Source organism: Lutra lutra, chromosome 12 (assembly GCF_902655055.1).
Source record: "Lutra lutra chromosome 12, mLutLut1.2, whole genome shotgun sequence".
In the NCBI taxonomy this organism is placed as follows: Eukaryota; Metazoa; Chordata; class Mammalia; order Carnivora; family Mustelidae; genus Lutra; species Lutra lutra.
Window position 1 is genome coordinate 48,075,173 of NC_062289.1, and position 27,910 is coordinate 48,103,082.

A 27,910-nucleotide genomic window follows, 5' to 3' on the forward strand; every position below is an offset into this window, starting at 1 on the left:
GGAGGCTGTTTAGAAAGATCTTGCCCCGAATCAGGTAGAGCAAGACACACCCTTATAAGTCTAGGGAATTAAAAAGGAGAGGATTCTGTGATTGCCCACGTTCCCTGACCTGTCTAGAAAGTGCTCAAAGATAAACCGTACTGTGCTCCATGGTGCATACTGCCCAGCCACAGCCTGGATCAGAGAACTCAGTATACCTATAATTAACACCTCTGAGAAATCCTTCCAGGTTCCCCTGAATTTGAAGCAGCAGCTGCGGCCAAGGGTTTTCAGCAGACACAGACGGGGAGGTAGTAATAGCTTTGACAGTAAATAAAAGGCTGCCCCACCTCTCTCCCGCTGAGGTCCGCCATGACTGGGTGTGCGGGGGTGGGCTGCCTCACTGCCAAGGCTCTTGGCTCCCCATCAAGCAGGAAGTGTCTGGCCTCACAAGCCAGGGCACAGGGGAATCGGGTCACTGGCAAATGCTGGTAGAGCAAGCAACTTCAACAACAACAACAACAACAACAACAACAACAACAAAATAACAACAGTTACAACTGAGAACAAAACACAACATCAAAGTACATCCCCAAAGAACTCTCCCCGTTCCATTCACTCATCGTTCCTTCAACAAACTCCTACCACGTGCCTACTGTGGGAATCGGGTGGTAAACCGTCATCTGTGTGAAGAATAAAAATGGAAAGGTCCATAAACCCAGATTCTATTTTAAGCCCTCCCCCTCATCAGATGCTCGACCTTGAAGGTATTACTTGGTCAAGCATCCATATTTCCACAGGCTAGAGGGTGGGTGTCCCTCTACATGCCAACTACAGGGTTCAAAGCGTTCTGTGACTCTTGGATATTAGACAGTCAACAGCCTCAGAGAAAGACCACCATTAAACAACTATCCCATGCAACTTGCTGCGGTTGTGAAGCTGAGACCGCTCTCAAATCCTTGCACAAAAGGTCCCTGATTCAGAGGACCCCAATGACGGCCCACTGCCCCTACTAACTTTTCTTGGAGTGGTCCTGAGTCAGCGCACGGCTGGGTGACTGGCAGTTGCAGGGAGGAGGCCTCATAGTAGTCTCTGGGAAGCAGGACCAGGTAGTCCTAGGAAATGAAGACGAAGAGGACAATTACTCAGATGATGGTGGCCCTTCCTGAGTAATAAAACTATCGGGCATGGTTTGATTAGGTTGACGAGGTTAATAATAACCCAGGGAAGCTCGCTAAGTTAAACTGTCCCCAGCAGCTGCTTTGTCCCCCTCCTTGACTCCCCAAAACACACAAAGCAACTTGTAACAGGTGCTCCAAGCAGGGGAGATAAGCGTCTCATGGTGAACGTGTTTGTATTCACAACTCAGGCGGGAGATTTTACCCCCCTCTTCTAGACTGTGTATCCGTTCAAAAATAAACAAAGATAATAAACCCTCAACTGATAATCTGGTCCTTTGAAATACCGGTTGCTTTCATCACCACACATCGGAATACCGAATTGTGGATCGGGTATTTCAGCTTTTTATTCCCCCATCAAAGCAATGTTCGCCTGGCATGGTATTAAAAAAAAACAAAAAAATGATGTTTTGTGATCCTGGTGAATCACAGGCTGAAACTGGCTGACTGCCTGTCCTAGGAGATGAGAGGAAGATTGTGTTCCACGGAATGTGCCAAATGAATCCCACAGCGTAAATTCAGCTAAACAGCTCTTCAGGAAAGAGCAGACCTCCAGGTTTCTCAGACGCCAATGGTCTGACAGCTTCAGAAGAATGCTGGCACCACTGGCTGTGAGCAGAGGGAAGGAGGGGGGATGTCTGCCACAACTGTGAAGAGACTCATACGCTGACCATAAAGCTATTTCTCTCGTCAGGGCCCTTAATTTGTCTATAACGGAGAAGAAGAGACATGCATGGTGAGGAAAAGTAGGAGATGGTGTCCCAGGGGCTCCGTGGTCTACCATGGGGGTCTCACTATCCCAGTGGGCTTTAATTTAACAGTGGTTATTATTCTCTTACTGAGGTTCCTCAGGTTGGGACCATAGCTCCTCATTGTTTTATTGTCCCATAGATCTTAGAACAGTAAGGGTTGATAGTAGGTGTTCAATAAGATATCTCTAGAGAAAACGGGATCATAACATGGAAGCATATATATGAGTCACTATACCACGGCACTAACTAAATGTCATCAAGCATCTTCCATGCCTGTGGAGTAACATAATGACCTTCTTTCCATGAATCCAACTTTGTACATTATTGGCACCAATGGGATTTTCCTTGTCCTCATTTCTAAAGTCTTTGAAGAACTCTAAAACTTTTGTAAAGCAACAAAGCTTTCTACCAAGAAGATGCAAGAAAAAAAGGGACTAAACGAATAGCATAAACTGTCACATTATTCTCATAAGATCCCAGATTTGGAAAGGACCTAGATAAACACATCCCTATTACAAGTAAGAGGTAACTGGGGCAGTCTTGGAGTTAAAGAACTTGCCTAAGATCTGCTAATGTAGCAAATCAAAAGGATTGTGGGGCACCTGGGTGGCTCAGCGGGTTAAGCCGCTGCCTTCGGCTCAGGTCATGATCCCAGGTCCTGGGTTCGAGCCCCACATCGGGCTTTCTGCTCAGCAGGGAGCCTGCTTCCTCCTCTCTCTCTGCCTGCCTCTCTGCTTACTTGTGATTTCTCTCTGTCAAATAAATAAATAAATAAAATCTTAAAAAAAAAAAATCAAAAGGATTGTGCCAGAAGGAAAAGCTTGCTCTTTTCCACTCTGACTGGCTGAAACCAAGCTTTGGCCAAAGACTTTATTTTCAGAAGACTTTTTATAAGACATCAATATCTCAGATAGCAATTTCATCCCTTTATTTCCCACAGCTTCTCTGGCTATTCTATTAGCATGCAAGGACAGAGCTTTGCCCTTCATGCTGGGTTCTTTGTCCAAGGCCATCTGTGTGGTGAGACCATTGCCTATGTTTGAGGTAGAAGAAGGCGGGGAATGTAAGAGAAGCACAGGTCCTCCCTTCTCTTTCCGCCACCACCAACTTCACTTATATTAGGATTTGCTCTTCTTGTAGCTTCTGATTCATTCCACACGATTCCCAGAGAGGCTGATTTTCTAAGATGTCCTTCTGATTCATAATGAAAAATCCCAAAGAAGCTTTTGAAGGGTGGGGACATATACACATTCAGATTTTACATTTATTCTGGTAACTTTGAGTCATTATGAGTTATAGTTGATTTGGTTGTTTTTGTCTGAGAGAAGCTGGCTGAAGAATATAAAAGACATTTTAGGGGCGCCTGGGTGGCTCTGTCGGTTAAGCCTCTGCCTTCAGCTCAGGTCATGATCTCAGGGTCCTGGGATGGAGCCCCACATCGGGCTCTCTGCTCAGTGGGAAGCCTGCTTCTCCTCCCACCCCCTCGTGATCTTTCTCTCTCTCTCTCAAATAAATACTTTTAAAAAAAGATATTTTAAGTTGGCTTGTAGGTCATTTGAGGGCAAATGTCACCATAGTTTCCTATGTCTAAAAGGGGAACTGCCTGTGATTTTGTTATCTTATGGTCACTGCGGGTCAGTGTGGGTGGGACCATGCTGGAGGACGGGGAAAGAATCCCACAGAACTCTCCATGGAGGAGGGTCTCTTACCAGGAGGACTCCCTCTGATTTGATACAAGCAATCCATGTCCCTGGTGTAATTGAAAATTGTTCTGCCACACCATTTCCTGGGACGGTGACAAAGGCTGGCTCCTTTCTCGGCAGGAAGATTACTTCTTTGCTTTGAGCAGCACCTATCAGAAATAAAAAGAACCACCTGAGGCGCTTGTCTAGCAGTGACTATTGGGATTTCGGATACTCAGCTTTAAACATTCCATTTACATCTGAGAAAGTTTAAGGTGGTTACTCATCACCTTACTGATCAGATTTATTGATTTTTTAAAAATGGTAGGCTTGCATTGCATATGTATAAAACAGACTAGAAAGATATTGATGTGGACAGTGATTAGGTGTCCTGGGATTGTGAGTACCACTTAAATTTGTTAAGTGATTAAGTATATTAATTCCATGTAAACAGCTTAGAGAGGTTCATGGCACAGAGTAACTGTTCCAGTCATTACATTTGATATTAAATTATTTTGTTCTTTTATTTTCTATGGAAGAACATGTGTTCGTTCTGAAATAAGAAAAAGTTGTGGTTTTCTGTTTGTTTGTTTTTGGAGTACAAAGGTTTTCTTCTTCATGGAACACACAGAGGACCTCCTATAGAGGTTCAGAAACCAAACTGCTTAATCTGAGCTGAGCCCACCCGAGCCTTTTTCTTCAGAAGAAACATTTGCTCCAAACCCTTGCATTTGCTCTGCCAACATCCCCTAGATCCAGGTTCGGGACAGGAGGCAGTGCCCATAGCCAACATGCCCTTTGCTCCTCAACGATGGGACAAGAAAGGTGAGGGATTACAGGCCAGAAAACAGGATAATTCAGCACAGAGTGGACAGTCGTATTTGGGAGGAGGCAGAGATCCTTGTATTTCAACCTTAAATTGGATTTCTACAGGCGCCATTTTGTGTCCATGTGGGATTCCTAGCGCTTCCTGGAATCAGCTGCCAGGAAAGAGAGATGCTCTAACTCTTGCAGAACAGACTTCCAAGCCTCATGCTCTGACAAGATCCGTCCTCTGACAGGCTAATCTTCTGCCCTCAGGACTCCCTCACCCTTCAGTGATGTTTGCATGCTCCTCTCTGGAGCTCTCTTGGGCTTCATGCTTTACATACCATTCACCTTAAAATTCCTCCCCTCACCAATTTCTCCTTGGCCTATTTGGGGTGCCTGAAACAATGGGAAAATTTAGGGCAGTAGGCCAAGATCCCTCCAATACCACTCCAGAGGTGACACCCACTCTACCATGAATGGGTGATGAATTAGCTTTACCCTGTGGTGATATCATAACCCCTGGGGTTCAGCCAAAACACACAGGTTGTTACATCAAGTTTTTTAAAAGACAGTTAATGATAAACTTAACAGGAAAATTTGAATAAGCAGGATGTTTAGAGATTGAAAAAGTAGCAAAGGACAGGGCACTAGGGCACCACCCTCATCAGACTCTGCATCGGATTTCAACTCTTCTCAGAAGGTAACTCTGTGAAACTTGGAGAGAATGTTTCACTAATCAGTTATTTCCTAATCCAAAAGAGGCTTGAAAATTTGCCTACCTGCTTCAGCCCGGTATGGATAAATTGTCACACGACCAGATATGGCTTCTGTTCCAGGGTTAACGTATTTCAGAATAACACGAAACAAAGAGTGACTTGACTTCCCCACATTAAGCATGATCCTCACTTCATTCTGAAAAACACCAAAACGCCAAGAGACAACTGGCTAAAAGTGTCTAACTAGTGGACCAGTGTCCACTAGAGAAACCTGGATGGAGTGTAGTCAATGCTAGCCAAACAGTGACTACACTCGATTCAGGTCTCACTAGTGGACCTGTAATGTATACACATGCCCACTCTCTCTCTCACTCACTCACTCTCCCACTCAGCAAGCACCAAATAACTAATTCTGTAGAAGATGAAAATAGGCAGACCCAGCGATAAATTAAAAACACTTAAAATTAAAGTTATAGTGAAAACCTGTTTCCTCAGCAACTGGGATCCCCTTTGGACCCTTCTGGAATCAGGCAGACAGAGTGAATATAAGCTGGACTAGTGTAAGGAAAGCCATAGTGACAGGGGCAACCATCAGTTGGGAGAAACAAAGAGGCAGAAGAGAAGAAAAGGACAGTGTTATTGGACACCACCACCCCTGTGGAGGGACCGCTCCGGGGTCCGATTCACATACCTAAAATTCTAAATGGTCACAGAAACGTATGTTGGCTAAGTAAAGGTTAAAATACTCCAAACACATTAGTGATAAAATCTAGATGTAACTAAAATATGTCCAAGTCATATGGAATTGTTCTCAGACTCTATCCAAAGAGAACGTAGGCTTTTTTTAAAAATTATTATTTTTTTTTCATTGTGATGAGTGTACTCTTTCAACTCTATTTCACCCACCCCCTTCACTGACCTCCCCTCTGGTAACCACCAGTTTGTTCTTTATAGTTATGAGGCTGTTTCTTGGTTTCTCTCTCTCTCTCTCTCTCCTTTGTTTCCTTTGCTTATTTGCTTTGTTTCTTAAATCCCACATATAAGTGACATCATATGGTATTTGTTGTTCTCTGTCTTATTTTGCTTAGTATTATACTCTCTAGACTCACCCACATTGTTACAAATGACAAGATTTCATTCTTTTTTCATGGCTGAATAATATTCCATTCCAATGATATAGGGGACAATCCTACAGAAGGATGTAACAATTGTAAATATTTATGCACCCAATACGGGAGTATGCAAATAAATGAAACAGTTATTAACAAGCACAGAGGAAATAATCAATAGTAATACAGTAATTGGGGACTTTAACACACCATATACATCGATGAACAGATAATCCAAACAGAAAATCAACAAGGAAACAGTGGTTTTGAATGACACCCTAGACCGGATGGATTTAATAGACATATTCAGAACATTCCACCCTAAAACAGCAGAATATACATTCTTTTCAAGTGCACATAGAGCAGTCTCCAGAACGGATCACATATCAGGCCACAACACAAGCCTCAACAAATTCAAAAAGATCAAAGTCATACCATGCACCTTTTCTGACCACAGCATTATGAAACTAGAGAGCAACCACAAGAAAAAATCTGGAAAGAACACAAATACATGGAGGTTAACTAACATGCTACTAAACAATGAGTGGGTCACTCAAGAAATCAAGAAAGAAATAAAATATTACATGGAGACAAAAGAAAATAAAAATACAAGGTTCCAAAATCGTTGGGATCCAGCAAAAGCTGTTCTAAGAAGAAAGCTTACAGCAACACAGGCCTACCTCAAGAGGCAAGAAAAATCTCCAATAAACAACCTAATGTTACACCTAAAGAAGCTAGAAAAAGAAAAACAAACAAAACCCAAACCCAGCAAAAGGAAGGAAATACTAAAGATCAGAGCAGAAATAAATGATATGGAAACTAAACAAACAAACAAAAAAACAAAAAATAATCGAACAGACCAATGAAACCAGGAGCTGATTTTTTTAAAAGATCAACAAAATTGGTTAACTCTCTAGCCAGACTCATCAAAAAATAAGAGAGGGAAAGAGTCCAATAAACAAAATATCACTAACAAAAGAGAAGTAACAACAAACACAACAGAAATACAAACAGTTGTAACAGAATGTTGTGAAAAACTATATGCCAACAAATTGGGCAGCTTAGAGGAAATGGATAAATTCCTAGAAACATATAACCTACCAAAATGAAAGCAGGAATAGAAATTTTGAACAAATTGCTAGCAATAAAACTAAATCAGTAATCAAAAAACCCCCCAAAAGCTAAAGTCTATAGGACCAGACAGCTTCACAGGCGAATTCTACCAAACATTTCAAGAACAGTTAATACCTATGCTTCTCAAACTATTCCAAAATATAGAAGAGGAAGGAAAACTTCCAAATGCATCCTATGAGGCCAGTATCACCCTGACCCTAAAACCAGATAAAACACTACAAAAAGAGAACTACATCTCTGATGTAGTTATCTCAATATCTCTGATGAACAGAGATGCAAAATCTTCATTAAAATATTAGCAAACAGAATCCAACAGTACATTTAAAAAAATCATTCAGCATGATCAAGTGGGATTTATTCCTGGGCTGCAAGGGGGGTTCAATATTCGCAAATCAGTCAATGTGATATGTCACATCAATATGATCCTTTCAATAGATGCAGCAGAAGTATTTGACAAGGTACAACATCCACCCATGATAAAAACCATCTGCAGAGTAGGTCTGGAGGGAACACATCTCAACATAATAAAGGCTTTATTTGAAAAACAGTCAACATCATATTCAATGGTGAAAAACTGAGAGCCTTTCCCTTAAGGTCAGAATAAGACAAGGATGTCCACTCTCACCACTTTTATTCAGCATAGCACTGGAAGTCCTAGCCACGCCAATCAGATAACCCAGAGAAATAAAAGGCATCCAAATCGGCAAGGGAGAAGTAAAACTCTCACTATTTACAAATGACGTGATAACATATATAGAAAACCCTAAAGACTGCACTCAACATGGGCTTTTTAACTTGACAGAATCCATCTCTAAGGGTTAGTTCCATGTTGGAAAATAAAAATGCAAAAATGTATAAGGAGCAAAGTTAGGGGTGATTTGGCAGAGAAACTCTGTCATTTGAAATTCATTTCCTTTGCAGGGCGCCTGGGTGGCTCAGTCAGTTGAGTGTCTGCCTCTGGCTCAGGTCATGATCCCAGAGCCCTGGGAGCCAGCCTCGTGTCACATTCCCTGCTCAGCAGAGAGCCTGCTTCTCCTTCTCCCTCTGCCCCTCCCCACCACTCGTGTTCTCTCTCCCTCTGTCAAATAAATAAATAAAATCTCAAAAAAAATTTCATTTCCTTTGTGTTAACTAGTCATTCTTTCAAACTGTAAATACTGGGAGAAGGTATCCACCTTGACTGGAATCTCAGTCACTCACATCCTATTCTGACTTAATGGACTCCACTGCTTTTTTCTGAATCATGAAGATTGGAATACTAACGAAACTGAATTTTATATTGGGGAAAAGGAGAAAGAAGTGACGTCTAATGATCTTACGTACTGTTGGGGCACCTGGGTGGCTCAGTCAGTTAAGCATCTGACTCTTGGTTTCTGCTTGGGTCTTGATCTCAGGGCTGTGAGACTGAGCCCTGAGCTGGGCTCCATGCACAGCACAGAGCCTGCTTGAAATTCTCTCTCTCTCCTTCTCCCTCCCCCCCTCCCTTCCCACTCAAGTGCACTCTCTCTCTAAAATAAATAAGTTTTTTAAAAAAATGGATCCTAGGCACTGTTTGAGAAAGGATCCTGATGGGGGACCCTGATCAGGCAAGAAGCAACTTTAGAACTAATGATGGCTCCAAGAGAACTGTGACCCTGTCCCTGTTCCTCTAAGGGGTGACTTATGTAAACATAACAAGTATAGGATCTGTTAAGGACAAATATTGGGTCACCATGGTCATCAATTTACACCTATGTTCTGAATTTCTCCACTGAGAAACACAATTTCAAGAGAACAACCTCAAAGAGAAATCCTGAGAACAAAACTTTTCAGAAATTCTTGGTTGTAAATATTGCATAAGCGCTAAATGAGAAAATATGTAATTTTAATGAGAAAATTTGTAAATTCCCTAACTATTCCAACAGGAAACCAAGAGCAATGGATACTGTAGAGAAGAATGAAGGAAAGGAGAAATACAGGAAAGGAAAATTAAATAGCATTAAATTCCTCATTGATCTTAGTTTCTATTCATAGAGTAATTCAGAGGTTAAAAAAGCAAAGCAAAACAAAACAAAACAACCAGCATCTGAAGGTTTTGAAGGGGAGGGGGGTGGGAAGTTGGGGGAACCAGGTGGTGGGTATTAGGGAGGGCACGGATTGCATGGAGCACTGGGTGTGGTGCAAAAACAATGAATACTGTTACAGAAAAGAAATTAAAAATTAAAAAAACAAAACAACATCAAAAAACAACAACCAGCGCTGGTCAAATATCAACCACACACACACTATTGGAATTATTTAATCCAATTCATTTTTATTCTCTACAAATGTTTTTAAAGAACCTTGTCTCTTATGCTAAAATATAGATGAATCCCACTTGGAAAACAACTGCTTATAAAAAAAATCTCTAGAGATAAACACTAGTTTTCTTTAACCCCTTCTTTGTCTGATTTGGTGACCAAATTAAATTAACAGTAAACTATGACTGATATATTTACTTATCAGTTAAAATCCAATCATACCCCAAGCCCTACCCATAGTCTGGAGAAAGAGAATCCTGGAGTCAGTTCTGGGGACAGCTCACCTTTTGGGAGGACTCACTGAGAGTGTTTTGACTACGTATATGCCTCACACTGCCACAAAGCAATTTCTGCTGGCTACATACCTGCACCGAGGTCATCTGAGCATATCCTCTCCAACTAAACTCAGGGAACTCCAGGGGATCAAATCCAAACCTAAGTTCTCTTCCATCAGGTGTGGTACCATCTTCAATCTCATACTTCATATGATGTAAATCCGGGAAATAGTAGTTGTTCTCAGGGCTTTTGCAAATAAAACATGGATACAGCAAGTTAAGTTCACCAATAATCCAAACATTCTTTAATCTCAATAGCTACTGCGAAAACTCCTACCAAATCGACAGAATACAATAAATGAAAAGAAATAAAAGAGAAATCCCCCTGCTTTTTCTTCAAATTATTGCTTTCATTCATGCAAACACTCATAAAACACACCCAACACCTATCGGTCTAAGCAATAAAATGAGAAACTCACTTAGCACAACCCATAATGGTGGCAACCTTTAATATGTTCCAAATGGTTGCCAACAACTTACCAAAATCAAATTAGGTTATTTACTATAAATCCACCCATCCATCCATTCATTCATGTACTCATATTCACTCATTACACAAATATTAATATACATATATATATGCGCCAGGCACTGTTGCTAAGTACCTATATGCAATAGTGAATGTGACATAAAATATTTTATATGCTAAGTTTACAAGTTAGATACATTTGTGTATATATATTTAATCTATTCAAATGTATTATATGTATATTTATTTATTTATATTTATTTATATTTAATATATTCAAATATATTTGAATATATTAAATATCTATTATATAATATATATTTAATAATATAATTTATTAAAATATCAATTTAATGTTTAAAATATATTAAATAATATTTTTACAAGTCTACACGTTAGATACATTTATATATTTAATATATTAAGCATTATTTATATTATATACAAATATTTAATATATTTTAAATATTATATTATATATTTGTATATAATATAAATAATACTTAATATATTAAATATATATAAATGTATCTAACGTGTAGACTTGTAAAATATATTTATATATAAATATATTTATATATAAATATATATATTAAACTATATATATACAGTTTACACATAATGATGACTTTTTTATGCCTTGAATTTTCTTAAACCATAGGTCTATATATGGATTCTTTTCAAGAGTCCAATAATGCCAATCCCAGAGAATGATCAGAAACACTACACTGTTTATGTGACATTTGACAAATAATTTGAAGTTCTTCAAAATGACATATTTTGACAATCCAGTAACAAACTAACAGCAGTTAGTGGATTTAAAGCCATAAAAATCATTTAGTCAAAGGAAATAAAAGATCATGGCCCTACATTACAAGCAGAATTACAAATGCTTACAATTTCTCTGGAAGTGATATTCAAAGGTCCTTAAAAATGTTCTTACCCATTGACTCAGTAATTCTACTTCCAGGAATGTATTCTAAAGAACAATTTTATATATAGTGTCAAAAAATTAACATAAAAGAACATTTATAATAATGAAAGCTTAGAAACAATGTAAATGTACAATTATGAAATAATTTAAAAATTATGAAATACTATGTAACCATTAATATTTCTGAAGACTAATGATAATGGAAAATATCTGCAATATCATGTGAAGTGAAGAAATGGATACAAATTTTATGAAGCAAATATACTAATTTGTATTCATAGAAAAAGCCTAGAAAAAAATATACAAAAAAATATTAAAAGGAGTTATTTCTGGGTGGTGGAGTAGGTAGGTCTTTTTTTCCTTTTATTTTTAGGTACTTACTAAAACTTTACAATGAACATATATTTATTACCACAAAAATTATTTGGAAAACAAAGTGAAAGTGAATGCCTTCTAAACTTGTAAGAAAAATGAACAATGTTCAGATAATATAAAAAACAAATATTTGGCAGGAATTTAGTACAAAAAGACAAAAGGTTTACCAACCCGGAGAAAAGCCAGTATGGCATCTTTGATGCTGGTTTGCTATCCTTATAACCTAGTTACAACTTACCACTAAATCAAAGGACATGTCCTAAATTTCATATGTACATATTGGCTGTAACGTAAAAAAATCAGTATTTCTGCCTCGGGGTGGGTAATTTAATTCTTACTCAGTTGCATTATTTTTACCTGAAAAATAGCCAGTTGCCTACATTGGTGGAAGGAAACTTAGCTGGTTAAGTGGGGGAAAGTTCACTTTATCAACAGGGAGGTGGAAAAAAGATAAAACATGGGTGGAACATGTTTCTGAACCTATTTACAAAATTCCTCTGGTCCATCATGTGCCTCGTTAGTCTGCAGGGAAACATACCCACAGATGTGTCCTCCTCCTTCACAGACCCTTTATTATGCGACCCAGCAGTGACTGCCATTTAGAAATGACTGAAGAAAGCTCAGCTGGATTGCTCTGACTTTTAGAATTCAAATGCTGAAAACATCAAGGGAAAGGAGAGAAATGCTGTACTAACAAAATACAGAAAATTTACTTTAACTATTTCTTCATTATTTCTTCATTATTCTATTGATAATGCAGAAGTAGTGAAGATACTTGAAATTTAGAAGTTGCATTTCACAGTTTCCAGTGTATGATTAAATGCCAGAATATTAAAAATTAGTTTTTTCTTTCAAGAGAAAATTATCAGGGTTTCAAAAAAAAAAATCTATATTGATCTAGCAGACATATTCAGGACATTCTAGCCTAAAACAGCAGAATACACATTCTTTTCAAGTGCACATAGAACAGTCCCCAGAACAGATCACATATCAGGCCACAACACAAGCCTCAACAAATTCAAAAAGATCAAAGTCATACCATGCACCTTTTCTGACCACAGCATTATGAAACTAGAGAGCAACCACAAGAAAAAATATGGAAAGAACACAAAAATACATGGAGGTTAAATAACATGCTATTAAACAATGAATGGGTCACTTAAGAAATCAAAGAAGAAATAAAATATTACATGGAGACAAAAGAAAATAAAAACACAAAGTTCCAAAATCTTTGGGATCCAGCAAAAGTTGTTCTAGGAAGAAAGCTTACAGCAACACAGGCCTACCTCAAGAGGCAAGAAAAATCTCCAATAGACAACCTAATGTTACACCTAAAGAAGCTAGAAAAAGGAGAACAAACAAAACCCAAACCCAACAAAAGGAAGGAAATACTGAAGATCAGAACAGAAATAAATGAAATAGGAACAAAAATACCAATAGGACAGAACAACGAAACCAGGAGCTGGTTCTTTGAAAAGAGCAATGAAACTGATCAACCTTAAACAGAATCACTGGAGAGAGAGACAGAGTCAAATAAACAAAATCAGAAATCAAAGAGGAGAAAAAAGAGGAGAAAAACAACCAACACCACTGAAATATAAAGGATTATATGAGAATATTGTGAAAAATCATATGCCAAAAAATTGGACAACCTAGAAGAAATGGATACATTCCTAGAAACATATAACCTCTTAAAACAGAATCAGGAAGAAATAGAAAATTTGAACAGACTGATTACCAGCAATGAAATTGAATCAAAGTAAACTCCCAACAAAGAAAAGTCCAGGACCAGATGAATTCACAGATGAAGTCTACCAAACATTTAAAGAAGAGTTAATACCTATTCTCAAACCATTCCAAAAAATGAAAGAGGAAGGAAAGCTTTCAAATTTATTCTATGAATTCAGCATTACCCTGATATGAAAACCAGGTAAAGAAACTAGACACACACACACACACACACACACACAGATATAACCATAAGCCAAGATCTCTGATGAACATTGATGCAAAAATCCTCAATAAAATATTAGCAAACAGAATCCGACAATACATTAAAACAGCCATTCAGCGGGACGCCTGGGTGGCTCAGTTGGTTAAGCAGCTGCCTTTGGCTCAGGTCATGATCCCAGCGCCCTGGGATCGAGTCCCACATCAGGCTCCTTGCTCGTCAGGGAGCCTGCTTCTCCCTCTGCCTCTGCCTGCCACTCTGTCTGCCTGTGCTCGCTCTCTCTCCCTCTCTCTCTCTCTCTGACAAATAAATAAATAAAATCTTAAAAAAAAAAAAAAAAAAACAGCCATTCAGCACAATCAAGTGGGATTTATTCTTGGGATGCGAAGGTGGTTCAATATTTGCAAATCAATCAATGTGATAAATCACATCAATAAAAGAAAGGATAAAAACCATATCATCATTTCAACAGATGCAGAAAAAACATCTGACAAAGTAGGACATTCACTCATGATAAAAAATTTTAACAGAGCAGGTTTACAGGGAACATACCTCAACATAATAAAGGTCTCATATGAAAAACCCAAAGCAAACACCATACTCAATGGAGAAAAACACTTTCTCCCTAAGCTCAGGAAAAAGACAAGGATGTCCACTCTTACTAGTTTTATTCAACATAGCACTGGAAGTCCTAGCTATAGCAATCAGACAACAAAATGGACTAAAAGGCATCCACATTTGTAAGGAAGAGGTAAAAACTTTCACTATTTGCAGATGACATGGTACTATACATAGAAACCCCAAAAAACTTCACCCAAAACTACTAGAACTAATAAATGAATTTGGTAAAGTTGCATTGCATTTCTATAGACTAATAATGAAGTAGCAGAAACAGAAATTAAAACAGTCCCATATGTAATTACACCAAAAATAATAAAGTATGTAGGAATAACCTTAACCAAAGAGATAAAGACCTGTACTCTGAAAACTAGAAAACACTGATGAAAGAAACTGAAGAGGACACAGAGAAATGGAAGACATTCCATGCCCATCGATTGAAAAAACAAATACTATTAAAATGTCCGTATTACCCAAAGCAACCTACACATTTAAGGCAATCCCTATCAAAATACCAACAGTATTTTTCACAAAACAAAAACAAATAACCCTAAAATGTGTATGGAACTACAAAAGACCCCAAATTGCCCAAGCAATCTTAAAAAAGAACAAAACTGGAGGTATCATGATCCGAGATTTCAACATACACTACAAAGCTGTAGTCATCAAAAACACTGGTACTGGCACAAAAACAGACAAATAGATCAACAGAACATAATAGAGAGCCCAGAAATAAACCCACAATTTTGTGGTCAATTAGTCTTCAACAAAGGAGGCAAGAATACGCAATGGGGAAAAATTCTCTAACAAACGGTGTTGGGGAAACAGGACACCTACATGCAAAAGAATGAAACTGGACCACTTTCTTACACCATATACAAAAATAAACTCAAAATGGATTAAGGGCCTAAATGTGAGACCTGAAACCATCAAAATCCTTGAAGAGGGCACAGGCAGTAATTTCTCTGACATTGGCCATAGCAATTTGTCTAGACATGTCTCCTGAGGCAAGGGAAACAAAAGCCAAAATAAACTACTGGGACTACATCAAAATAAAACGCTTCTGCAAGGCGGAGGAAGCAATCAACGAAACTAAAATTCAACCTGTGGAATGGGAGAAGCTATTGGAAAATGATGTATCTTATCAACGGCTAGCATCCAAAATTTATAAATAACTTATACAACTCCACACCAAAAAAACACATAATCCAATTTACAAATAGGAAGAAGAGATGAACAGATATTCCTCCAAAGAAGACCTGCAGACAGCCAACAGACACATGAAAAGATGCTCAACATCACTCATCACTAGGAAAATGCAAGTCAAAACCACAACGAGAAGCACACCTGTTAGAATGGCTAAAATCAGCAACATAAGAAGCAACAGGTGTTGGCCAGGATGTGGAGAAAAAGGAACCGTCTGGTACTGCTGGTGGGAAAACTGGAGCTGCCACTATGGAAAATAGTATGGAGGTTCCTTGAAAAATTCAAAATAGAATTACCATATAAGCCAGTAATTCCACTTCTGGCTATTTATCCCCAAAATAGGAAAATATTAACCTGAAAAGACACATACACCCCCAAGCTTATAGCAGCATTACTTACAATGGACAAGTGATGGAAGCAGCCCAAGTGCCCATCGATAGATGAACAGATAAAAATGTGGTATGTGTATATGTATATGGTCAATATTATTCAGCCATTAAAAAAAAGAATGAAATCTTGCCATTTCCTACAACGTGGATAGATCTGGAGGATAAGATACAACACTAAGTGAAATAAGTCAGTCAGAAAAAGATAAATACTTTATAATTTTATATATATGTGGAATTTAAAAAACAAACCCAATAAACAAAGGAAAAAGAGACAAACTAAAAAACAAACAAACAAACAAAAAACCCCCCAAACAACAGACTCTTAACTACAGAGAAGAAACTGGTGGTGACCAGAGGGGAGATGAGTGGGGGATGGGTAAAACAGGTGAAAGAGATGAAGAGTGAACTTATCATGACGAGCAGAGTAATGTATAAGATTGTTTAATCACTGTATTTTACATCTGAAACTCACGTAACATTGTATGCTAATTAATACTGGAATTGAAATCTTTTTTAAAATCTAGAAATTGTTAAATATCACATGACACAGAGACAGGAAGCGGCTGTCCCTGTGATAGCTCCTCTGGGAGCTCAGCTCCACTCACTCCCCTGCTCCTACAGTTCATTTTAATTAGCTTCTGCAGGAGATGAGGGACTTCATCTGGCTTCTAGAGCTTTCTTTGCCTTCCCTCCCACCGCACCCAGTGTAACGCATGCGGCCCCTCCATGCCTTCAGTCACGGGTCCCAAGGGAGAAGCTGAACCTGAAACAACTGGGCCCGGGAGCCTACCCATTCACCAGGCCCCTCCCAGCTGTGACTTTCACACAGAGGTTTGGCCACGGGAGCTGCCTCAAGCATCCAGCTCTAGTCCTGTCCACCAGGCTTTTTGTACCTGTGGGAACTTTCCAGGGAGGCATATGTCTTTAGGGCAACTTTACCTCCTGCTCTAACTGGGCCCACTGACCAGTGTCCAGATCTCCCAGGACAGTACATCTTCCTCTGCCCTCTTGTCTCCTCACCAGAACCGTCGGCACAGCCAGGACTCTGCGAGTTTTCTAGCACAGCAGTACGGGAAGGGCCCGCCCTGGAGACTCACCGATGGCACGCCGTCCCCACGACATGCTCTCGACAACGGCATCCTCCCGAGGGCCCGCTGCACAGGGGGCTGACGGCTCCACCAACATCACACTGACACCCTGAAGGTCAGAGAACAGCAGTGACCCATCAAAGCATCTCCATGTAGAAATGGAGAAGCAGAAACCAGTAAGAACGGGGCTGCTTCTTACTCCTGCCACATCTCATAGCCTGCGGATGTTAGAAATACATAGTGACCTCCCGGAGCGACATGGGAGGTGCCCCTCAAGGCCCACATGTGAGCTGGAGGTGCTCTTGGAGGTCAGCCCCAACACTGCTGTCCAGCACAAGGGGTCAGGAGCCCAGGAGCAAACCACGATTTAGCAGGTAGGGCTCTCGTAACCAACATTTTCTACCGAGAGTCTGTGGGGAGGAGGCTACAGCAGCCTTGTGGGGCCACACGCCTGCAGGTGTATTTAACAAGCGTTAGCTCTAAGATCTGGTGCGAGCTGATCTGATAATACAAAATACATCTTCCAAATGACTGTCTTGACATTATTTACGAAATTAACAGACACCTCCCCCTCTATCCCAATGATGTTTTCTCTAATTAAACCAACAATGTGCTGGGAGAAGAGAAATAGAGGCAGCCCCAACTACAGTTTATTATTCATCTCAACTGAGTATTTGGCCAAACTGCCTGGAACAGAATTTTTTAGTCCCATCCCATCAGAAAGACTGCATGAAGACAAGGGAACTCAGAAGAGAGGTTCTCCTGCTGGTCTTTGCCCATCAACACTGACCTTCCTCAGGACCCACTGGAACTATTTACCTTGACACCCAAAGTAATTGCTCTTTTCCAAAGCAAAATACCCATCTTCACATGTGTCACAGGAATCGCCACTGACATGGGACTTGCAGTGACAGTCACCATCTCGCTGCAGAATAAGCCGGATGACAAAGTTTGGTAAGATTGCACAATTTGCTAGTCTTCAAGATTTAAAACTGACTCGCTGTATTATAACATGAAGCAGTTAGTGAGGGTCTGAAAATGTCCAGGGAAGTTAGCATGCCCCCTACAATCACAGAGACACTAACCCCCTCCCACAGACACCCCAATATCCTCTGCTCCAACATCACACTGGTTTAGGGACAATGGGCCATGTTACCTGTCCACACTCTCCGATTCCGCTCACTGTTCCCGCCACGTGGCACTGGCATTCTGTGAAGAGAAAAGAGCATCCTTGGACCAAGGCTGCTGGAAATGTGACACAGCAGCCATGCAGCATGTGTGGTCCCTGTCAGGCAAACCTCACCAGAATTCCGGTTTGCTCCACTGAAGCCTAAAATGGGACAGCTTTCTGGGGTCAGCGGAACCACCAGATCAACAGCACCCACGTATAAGGAGTAATGGCTACTTTATGACCACTCTAAGACAAAAGTTGCAACAGCATGGGATTTTTAAATGATTCTAATGTCAAGGTCATTACTGATATGCTTACATGAAAACATACTCGAGGGGCACCTGGGATACTCAGTCGGTTAATCGTCAGCTTTCGGCTCAGGTCATGATCCTGGGGTCCTGGGATCAAGCCCCACATCGAGCCCCACGTCAGGCTCCCTGCTCAGTTGGGAGTCCGGTTCTACTTCTCCCTCTGCCCCTCCCCTCTGCTCGTGCGCTCGCACTCTCTCTCTCAAATAAGTAAAATCTTAAAAAAGAAAAGAAAAGAAAGAAAGAAAGAAGGAAAGAAAGACATTCTACTTAAGGATATATCCACTCCACTTAGCCACCTTTAGCTTGGTGATTTGAAGTTTCTGTCCTGGCTTCAATCTAAGCATAAAATGAAAATAAAACCAAACCCGAAAGGGCGGTATAAAAAAGAAGGCAGTATAAACCACTTATCAAGTAGCTGCCTTTGCAAACACCAAAATACATATGGAAACGGGATATAAATCCCTTGCTGAGATTTTCAAAACGACAGAAGTTCTGCCAAAAGCAGGGGAAGAAAACATCAAAACATTTACACAAAATTTCAGACAAATTGAACTTATTAAATAAATAGCTCTTCCGTGGGTTTAGTCACTGAAGTAGGGAAAATTAAGAGGAATGTGCAATATCATAAATTATTATGTGTAAAAATTTCACCTGAACATCCATTGGGGTTTTCTTTGGCCAGATTCCAATATAATGGTTTGCAGATGCTACAAGAAGGACTTTCCACATGAGCCTTGCATTGGCAATATCCCTTTGAAAGAAAAGCAAACTAACACTTGACATCTCAAAATTAAGACATGTTTTCAAACATATGTTCTGAACAAAGCTTGTCACAGAATTATATTTTGGAAAAGTATTTAAGTGTAACCAGAGGGGAAAAAAGTACTGTGTTGATTTCAACAGATAGCTCAAGGCTTTTGTTTTATTCTTCACTTATTTTTTTCTACACATAATCCATATTTGTGGTTAAAACAAAATGGGACATTTTCATTTTTCATTTCTGATGTTTCAGAAACAGAAACATTTAAAAATCACTTTTATTGGGGCACCTGGGTGGCTCAGTGGGTTAAGCCTCTGCCTTCGGCTCGGGTCATGATCTCAGGGTCCTGGGATCGAGCCCCGCATCGGGCTCTCTGCTCAGTGGTGAGCCTGCTTCCTCCTTTCTCTGCCTGCCTCTCTGCCTACTTGTGATCTCTCTCTCTCTCTGTCAAATAAATAAATAAAATCTTTTTAAAAAAATCACTTTTATTGTTAACACTGTCTTATCTGTTGATTCTGGGACAGCACGAACTACTCCTTTAAATGGAAAATTATTCGAATATTTAACATGTTGAGGATCAGTAGACAAGGATGTTTATCTGAAAGTACTTTTGTAGGATGCAAGGGTCACTCTCTCATTGTTAGGCGGCAGAACCTCTCTTCCTCTGTCCCTTGAATGCCTGGAGGTCCACCACTTCCAGGCTTGGAAGCTAAGAAGACAGATCATTTCTAAAGCACTTAGAAACCTCATCAGAATACCATGGTATTCACAATATCACATACGCACTTTGAACAAGAACAATGACCTCTTTCACAATTTGGCTTTGGGTCTTATTTGAATTTACTTTTAATTTTGGGATGCTCCCCTGTGCGTTAGTCTCTAATACGTATCCAAATATATCAGTTAGAATTGTATCCCTGGGGCACCTGGGTGGCTCAGTGGGTTAAGTCTCTGCCTTTGGCTCAGGTCATGGTCTCAGAGTCCTGGGATCAAGGTCCACATCAGGCTCTCTGCTCAGCGGGGAGCCTGCTTCACCCTCTCTCTCTGCCTGCCTCTCTGCCTACCCGTGATCTCTCTCTCTCTTTGTCAAATTTTTAAAAAATTTTAAATTTAAAAAAAAAAAAAAGAATTGTATCCCTTTTATAATCCTCTACTTACCAAATTGGAGTCCAGGGTACCGGCTGGGTCACAGCGACCTGTGAAGTCTGAACATGATTTAGAAATATTTTAAATGCCTGCTGTTTTTATGTCTGTCTCTTGGTTTGCTTTGATGTTTCACATTTTAAAAAGTTTTATTTGTTTTCAAAAACAATGCACCTACATTTGTATTTCTTGATAGATGGGTGGCAAGGATTTTGCATGTAATTCAGAAAAAAGGCACACCCTGAATAACCCTTAGGGTCTTTAATCCCCAAATCACCGCCTTTGGCCACTTAACTCCATCCCCTGCCTACTACTATGAAGTTCATTTCAGACTGACAATGAAGGAGATGGGGGAAAGGACACTCCAGAATTTTGAATGTCTTTAGGACTGTCCAGAAGAGGGCGATATTATACCAAGAAACTTTTTAATCGTCCAGTGAATAGAAGCTACAGGATTTGGTAAGCACAATTTTTTTAGTCAACCAAGACTTAATTCCTTAATTATCACAATCCTCTTGTTCCCCACCTGTACTAAAATTATTTCTACAATGAAGTAGTTTGTTCTCCTGCCTTACTCAATATGGTATTACAAGCCCAAGAGAATCTCTCTTCAATACAGTGGGATCCTGCAATGTCTCAGCATTCCCATTCTAACAGCAGTATGATGGTTAAAAAGGAAGAGGGTTTGGGTAAGCCTGCCCGAGCCTGGTTTTTCCAATAATTTAAATAACCTCATAATAGGATCTTGTTTTCTTGTAAGTTATTGTGTAGACATTTTGCCTTTGTCGCCTCTGTTTTCAGCTTGTCCCTTGATGATTGCACTTGTCTCTCCTTCTCTGTTTGGATGTTCCCTCACATTCTTTCTTCTGTAAGAATGAACACATCCTTCCGCCTCTTTACTGTTTTTCAACCTGGCCACGCCCGGCCTCTGGCTCCTGCCCAGGTTGACGACTGTGGCCATCTGGCCTCTGGAGAAATTATGGTGGCTGTCCCAGCCCTCTGTCCAGAAGCCACCATGCTTCCTTCCTCTCCTGACCTCCTGGAGGTGAGCGGACACACCCGGGACAGCCCTGCACCCTGGGGACCTTTGAGCCTTCTCAAAAGCCAACGGCCCCTCTGAACACCGGCTACAATTTCTACCAGCAAGAAAACCCGGTGTCTTGAGGATTCTGGTGAGTCGGATTCTGGGCAATCAGGTAGGCGCTGTGGCCCTGTCTTTAGACAGCTGGGAATGCAGAGCACAGAGCACTCCTGAGAGCAGGAAGGAGTCAGAGAAAATCAAAACCTCCAAGCGGAAAGTCCGCTGCAGCCTTCCTCAATACCTCTTCTCAACAGGGAAAGGGGCCGCTAGAGCCGCTGCCGGAGACCCTTGCCACTGGAGGCTACAAGACCCCAGGAGCGTGGGGAGATGCGACCGATGGGCAGCTTATTCCTGGGCCTCCTGTCACAGAGCATGGCAGAGTCTCAGAGTCTCCCACCATCGGGGGCGGGGGGAGATGAGGGGATAAGTAGTGAGGATGGTCCAAGACAGTGACAGTGTTTCTCCCAGATTGATTCTAGGTCACCCCCCTCCCCTGGCACCTGTGCTGTGGGAGAACAATGCCCCCAGGAGGCCAAGGGCAGCGAGGAGAGAGGGGCAGAAACACAGCATAGGTCCCGCTCTGCCCGCTAGCAAGGAGACCTGCTCGAGTCACCCCTCAGGGGATTACAGAGCAGTCAGCATCCGTGCTGTGAGCCTGGAACCAGGGAGAAGCCAGGATGCCTTGGGAAGAAGGAAGGGGTCAAGGAACACTTGGTGTAGCTCAAAAGGGTCCCCTTGATCACACTGTTATACATAGGAATTGACATGCAAATCATGAAATATAAATTTATAACAGACTTACTAATTTAAAATTTTAAAATTATTTAAATAATTTAAAATAATTATTTATTTAATATATTTAATTTAAATAATTTAAAATATTTTTTTAAGAATGAATCATTTCTGATTTCCTTTGAGGATGCGTTGTTTGATACGTGCATTTGCAGTGGACTTGAACTGGGGAGGAACCAGGCCAATGAGGGTCAAGTGTGTCCAGGCAACAAGTGGTGGGTCATCTGGGCTTGTCTGGGAGTTGGGCTGGCTGCACACATTTCGGAAAGGGGCCCACCCTCTGGCATTCTGACGTCTTCCCTACCTTGGCAGTGAGGGAAATCATAGGCTCCTGAGAGACACCTGTCACATCGCTGTCCTGTAACCCCAAGAAGGCATTCACACTGTCCCGTCACCGGGTTGCAGGGCATCTGGTAGGAGCCAAGGGCCGAACACTGGCAGGCTGGAGAAAAAGACATCAGTCAGACCCAGGACAGCAGGGTGTGGGGCCTGGATAGAGCCCAGGGGTGGGTCAGGGAGACCCAAATGCAAATTCCCGCTATGTGGGGGTGGAAGTGATTAGGAAAAACACACATTCTCTGACCTCAGAGAGCTCAAAATCCAGGAATGGGGCCAGGGAGCTACTGACACAGTACAAAGCACCTCCCCCACCCTCACACCCACCACTGCCAAGAAACGGTAAGAGAAATAAAGACACGTGGCCCAGTGCTACTCAGCCTGCTCTTGGCAGACAGCAGGCCAAGGACGCCGACCTCCTACTGCCTTCTGGCTCAGCGTTCTTCCACGGCCCCTCGTTCCCCCTGGGCCTGTCTGCAGAGGTCATGGCCCTACCAAGGGGCACATTACTGAGGAACCGTTCTTGGGCTCTGGGAGGGTTAATTTTTATAATGCCAACACGGCTACACTATGAAGCTCAGATGTTTGGCCAGGAGCCATCTAGGTATTGCTGGGAAGGTTGTTTTTTTTTAAAGATGTAATTAATATTTCAATCAGTTGACCTTGAGTAGAGCTGGTCACCTTCCACAGTGAGGGGAAGACCTCATCCAATCAGTTGAAAGCCTTAAGAGAAAGACAGAGGGTCCCGAGGAAGAAGGAACCCTGCCCATGGGATCTGAGGCGCCACAACAATTCTTCCCTGGGTCTCCAGCCCACCAGCCTACCCTGCGGATTTTAGACTCGCCAGCCCCCACAATCATGCAAGCCAATTCCTTAAAATAAATCTCTCTCCATATATACACACACACCTACATCCTACTGGTTCTGTTTCTCTGGAGAGCCCTGATTAACATAAAGTCTTTCTGCTATTTCTGTCTTAAAGAATAGCAAATGCAAAAAAAAAGAAACACTGGCAGGCAGCTAGGGCCGCCCGGCGGAGGCAGTTCCAACCAGCGTAATGTGGGGGACATGGCCCCTGACTCCTCAGGGCATAGAGGTTGTCCAGGGAGCCCCAGGAAACAGTTACCCTCCAGAGATGAAAACAAAGACCCAGCCTTAAAGGCACGTACGTTGTTTTAAAGCACGAACTACTCCATCTGGCATCACACGTCTCACTCCAAGCCAACCAGCACTGACAGCTGCCAGATTCCAAACCCAAACCTCAACATAGGCAACCCCTCCTCCCTCTTAGAAATACTGTAATGTCCTGCAAACACTTTCATGCTACTCTTCGTGTTGGTCCCAGTCCTTTGAAGTTTCTGGAGTATTTTTACCTCTCGTCTCCTCCTCGTTTCAGCTTTAACACAGACATTTTTATAAACTCCAAAGAGCATAAACACTAAGGACAGAAGAGCTCCAAAGGGACAAAGAGTGTGTCTGTTGTACTCCCCCGTGTCTTCCAGCATCACAGACAGCCCCGCTCCCAGTATACGCCGAATAGACACTTGCTCACTGAAAGAATAAGGAGCGACTAGAATCTTCCTTCTGCTCACCCTGTGCAGGTTCTTGGCATGCACTCCCTCACGGAGCCCTGCAGCACTGCCAAGAGACGGGTATTGTATGAGTAACGCCATCCTCTTCTCCAACAGTTAGTAAGCCCATCGGGTGAGGTGAGGCCCTACCGACACCATGCACGTCACAAGGTAAATGTTACTCCTTATTGCTTCCAGGACGCTGATACTGCCCATGACTTTGGAGCTTTGCCTTCTGTTGGAAAAGCAGGCTGGCACCTTCTCCAGCCAGAGCCACAAAGCCAACAGTCGGTAACGCGGCACTTGCCCGCGCCCCCCCCACCTCTCAGGTTAACCTGGCCTAGAGCAGACTCAATCTACAGAAGATCCTCGGGGTTCTTCCAACCAACCCCCTCGATGTTCTCCTAGACAAAAACTGAACTCAAAGTGAAGGGACAGTTCAAGACCCATTTGCACCGAACATCTCTCAGACTTCCCCCTATGCCCAGCCCTAGGGTTTTGTCTCCCCTCTTGGAAAAGCGGGGTGGGGGTCTCCCAGGACGGTCCAGAGCCAGAAACCTTCCCTGAAGCGCCATCATCATTAGCGGGTGCCATTTGACCTCTTCTCTTGGCCATTTTGTCTGATTCATGGGACTGTGCTGACAGGTGGAAGGAGGTTAATCTTGTTCTGGTGACCTTTTTCTGGTTTTGTAAGGAAAGACCTGTCACCACAACCCAAGGACTATAGCAAACTCCAACAGGGACAGTTCCTGGCCCTGGGTCAGGTGAGTGTCGTTGAGGCTAGGGAACAGCTGTACTTGGCCCCCCTTCAGTTCCTATTCATGGGAGAACCACTTGTCTCCACAGCCCACTCCCTCCTAGCCACTGTTCTTAGGACTGACCAGGTGCTGCACCAGGGAAGGAGGGGAGAAGGAGGAGGAGAAACATGAAGGAGAGGAAAGCAGGAATGAGGAATGGAGGGGAGAGGAAAAGTGGGGGTGGGGTGGGAGGAGGAAAAGGGGGGAGTAATCCCCCAAATGACCAAGTTAACTGAATTACAGTTCTATAGTGTAATTGAGAGTAAGGAGGTATCCAGATATCAAGGTAAACACAAGTTCTAAATACATATAGACAGTTCTCCACTGGGGTCTCCTATCTACGATTTGACTTTCACGTATGAAAAAGAAAACTGCAGGGCATTTGCGTGAGTGGAAACTAAAATGAGAATACAGCATTGTACTTAGGGAAGTCTGGAGCAAATTAAGTTAATGTGAAACATGAATGCAGGACACCGTTGGCAAGAACAACTTAGAAGTGTTTTAAAGTTTCTCCTCAAGAATATTTTTTAAATCTTTGACACAATATAGGGCAAAGCCATAAGAACGGTTTTTTTTGGGGTTTTTTTGGCTAGACTATACTGGACCATTTGATGTAGCATTTGGGGTCATGCTGATTTTATTCTAAAATTCAGTGGCCAAGCCATCAGTTTCGTCTTAAGAAAAAAAAAAAATCACAAATTAAAATACTGGGTTGGACGTCATTGCTAGACGAAGCTCAGATTTCAGTGAGTCTGAGCCTTGGGCACTAGCCTCAAAGCCACCCCCAAGGGAAAATCTTAAAAAGATCACAAAAGCTGTTGGAAAAAGGAAACAGCAAGAGAAGGGAGATTATCACAGACAGAATTCTTCCAGAACCTAGCAGTCCAAATGGAACACAAGCTTCAAGGTGCACGCCCACACCATGCCAGCAATACAGAGGATGGTGCTTCTCCTGCAAAACTTGGAAAACAGTGGTGGTGGACTACTCTGGGGCTGGATTTGGTCTGGCAGGGTCCACCGAGACAGGATTTGAGGTGATCTGCTCCCCCCGACCCCGCTGCTTGAATTCCAAAGCCCGAACTATGCTTTCTCCCGCAAGGGCACAATGCGCCTGTCCCTTTGCCTCACTGTGTGAGCCCTTCCTCCACTTGAGCCACGACTTTGAACCAGACAGAACCCAGCAGAGGCTGGCTACACACATTCACCCGGGAGGCCAGGGAGCACCTGCTGCTCTCCCCTGGCTCCTTTCTGCAACCCCTCGGCACACCTTCTCAGTCTCATGTTTCTGTGGTTTGCCTTTTGGCCCGTGAGCTCAGAGGACTTCATTTGGTTTTGGAAGCAGAGCGCTACACCAACTGTACCAAAAATATAAATGAGAAGATACCTTCTTATTTTTTTGAAAAATCCAGACTCTATCATTTAAACAAGGAACATTGCATTATGCACAGTGGCTGATTAAAGAGTTTTCATGTCAGGGACATCTTCTTAGGAAAAAAAAGATGCTGCAGTTAAACCTCATGGGTCTTCCGAATCTCTTATAGGACTGGTCACTCTGGGGTTTTCTCGGAGAGCTGTGGATTTCAGCGACACACGGTTCCACCAGCCTGTTTGGTTACAGCATCCTGAGTCTGCGGGGGCAGGGCCGAGGGTGGGGGTGGGGCAGCTCTTCCCCTTACTCCACCCACGCTGTTCAGCCTGTGGACTTCACTGTGGTTCCCTGGATGTGGGGAGACTTGGGCTTGGCCAGTCAGAGCACGGCATTCCACGGCCACCGGCTGTGGTTCAGAAATGGGCACATGATTCAATCAGAACCAGACTTGGCCTGGAGGAGTGCATGCTCTTTTCCCTAGACTTGAACGTGGAAGAATGGATGTCCGTCTGCTCAGGCTGCTGTAACAAAATACCACAGACAGAGCAGCTTGAACAACAGATGTTTACTTTCTTGCTGTTCTAGAGGTTGGTTAGCCCAAGATCAAGGTGCCAGCAGACTTGAGATCTCTGGGTACTGTCTTCCTGGCTTTCAGACAGCTGTCTTCCTGCTGTGCCCTCACATGGCAGCGATAGTATATTTAAAAGCTCACTGGTGTCTCTTTTTAGAATGAAACTAATCCTATCAGATCAATTACTTACCTTAATTACTTCTTTAACCAAATACAGTCACCTTGGAGGTTAGAGCTTCAACATATGAACTTAAAGGGCACTCAATTAAGTCTATAGCAACGTATGTCTGAGAAGTGTCAGCTACCATCTTACCACCACCTGAGACCTCAAAATGAAGCCAATCTACAAAAGAACAGGCTTGTAAGATGGAGAAAAACAGACCCTACCAACATCTTTTGAGCCCCTGGATCAACCTGTTCCTGAAACCAATGCTGCCTGAACTATTCAATGACAGCCAATAAATTCTTTGTGCCTTAAGTCAGTTCAGGTTACGTTTTCTGTCACATGAAACTATAGAGTCAAAATGGACTCTTCAATCACCAAGATGTTCTCTTTTTAAAAGTACTCTTACAAAATAGAGCTCTTATCAAAATGTATTCGGTATCTTCCATCCTCCTGAAATGTGTTTTCGGATATAATTTCACCACTACATCATGACCGAGAGCCATTAATATGGTATTCATTTCCTGATTCTAACAGTGACATCCTCAGTACCTCCTGAGTTGAGGAGGACTATCTGCTTCTCACCAAATGGTCCCAAGCAGTTACACTTCCTCAGTTTCATGTCTGTTCCTCCCTTACGGTCAGTGCGCTGTCTTAGCAGTTCTCCCCACCCTTCCATGTTTCTAATTCACCATGCGTGTGGCTTAGAAAACAACCAAACTTGACACAATTATTTAAAAAAAAAAAAAAGGCATAGGTAAGAGAGGGCCTACGGGATCTTCTAGTAGTGAAATGCACGGATTTTAGCGCAGAACTTTGAAACTGTCCTTTTTCACTTTAC

General features: G+C 41.9%; 1 protein-coding gene across 2 annotated transcripts in view; it reads right to left on the reverse strand.

The window, feature by feature from the left end:
- LAMA3 (laminin subunit alpha 3) overlaps nt 1-27,910 on the reverse strand; it is a 262,818-nt gene that overhangs the window by 125,905 nt on the left and 109,003 nt on the right. For both annotated transcript variants that reach the window (XM_047697035.1, XM_047697036.1), the window contains exons 13-23: nt 22,567-22,704; nt 20,405-20,451; nt 19,138-19,237; nt 18,161-18,213; nt 17,824-17,929; nt 17,014-17,113; nt 10,005-10,161; nt 5,181-5,313; nt 3,619-3,761; nt 997-1,094; nt 330-483 (exon numbers count right to left, since the gene is read on the reverse strand). In XM_047697035.1, the coding sequence (XP_047552991.1) occupies nt 330-483; nt 997-1,094; nt 3,619-3,761; nt 5,181-5,313; nt 10,005-10,161; nt 17,014-17,113; nt 17,824-17,929; nt 18,161-18,213; nt 19,138-19,237; nt 20,405-20,451; nt 22,567-22,704 (1,229 nt within the window). The remainder of the gene's footprint in view (nt 1-329; nt 484-996; nt 1,095-3,618; nt 3,762-5,180; nt 5,314-10,004; nt 10,162-17,013; nt 17,114-17,823; nt 17,930-18,160; nt 18,214-19,137; nt 19,238-20,404; nt 20,452-22,566; nt 22,705-27,910) is intronic.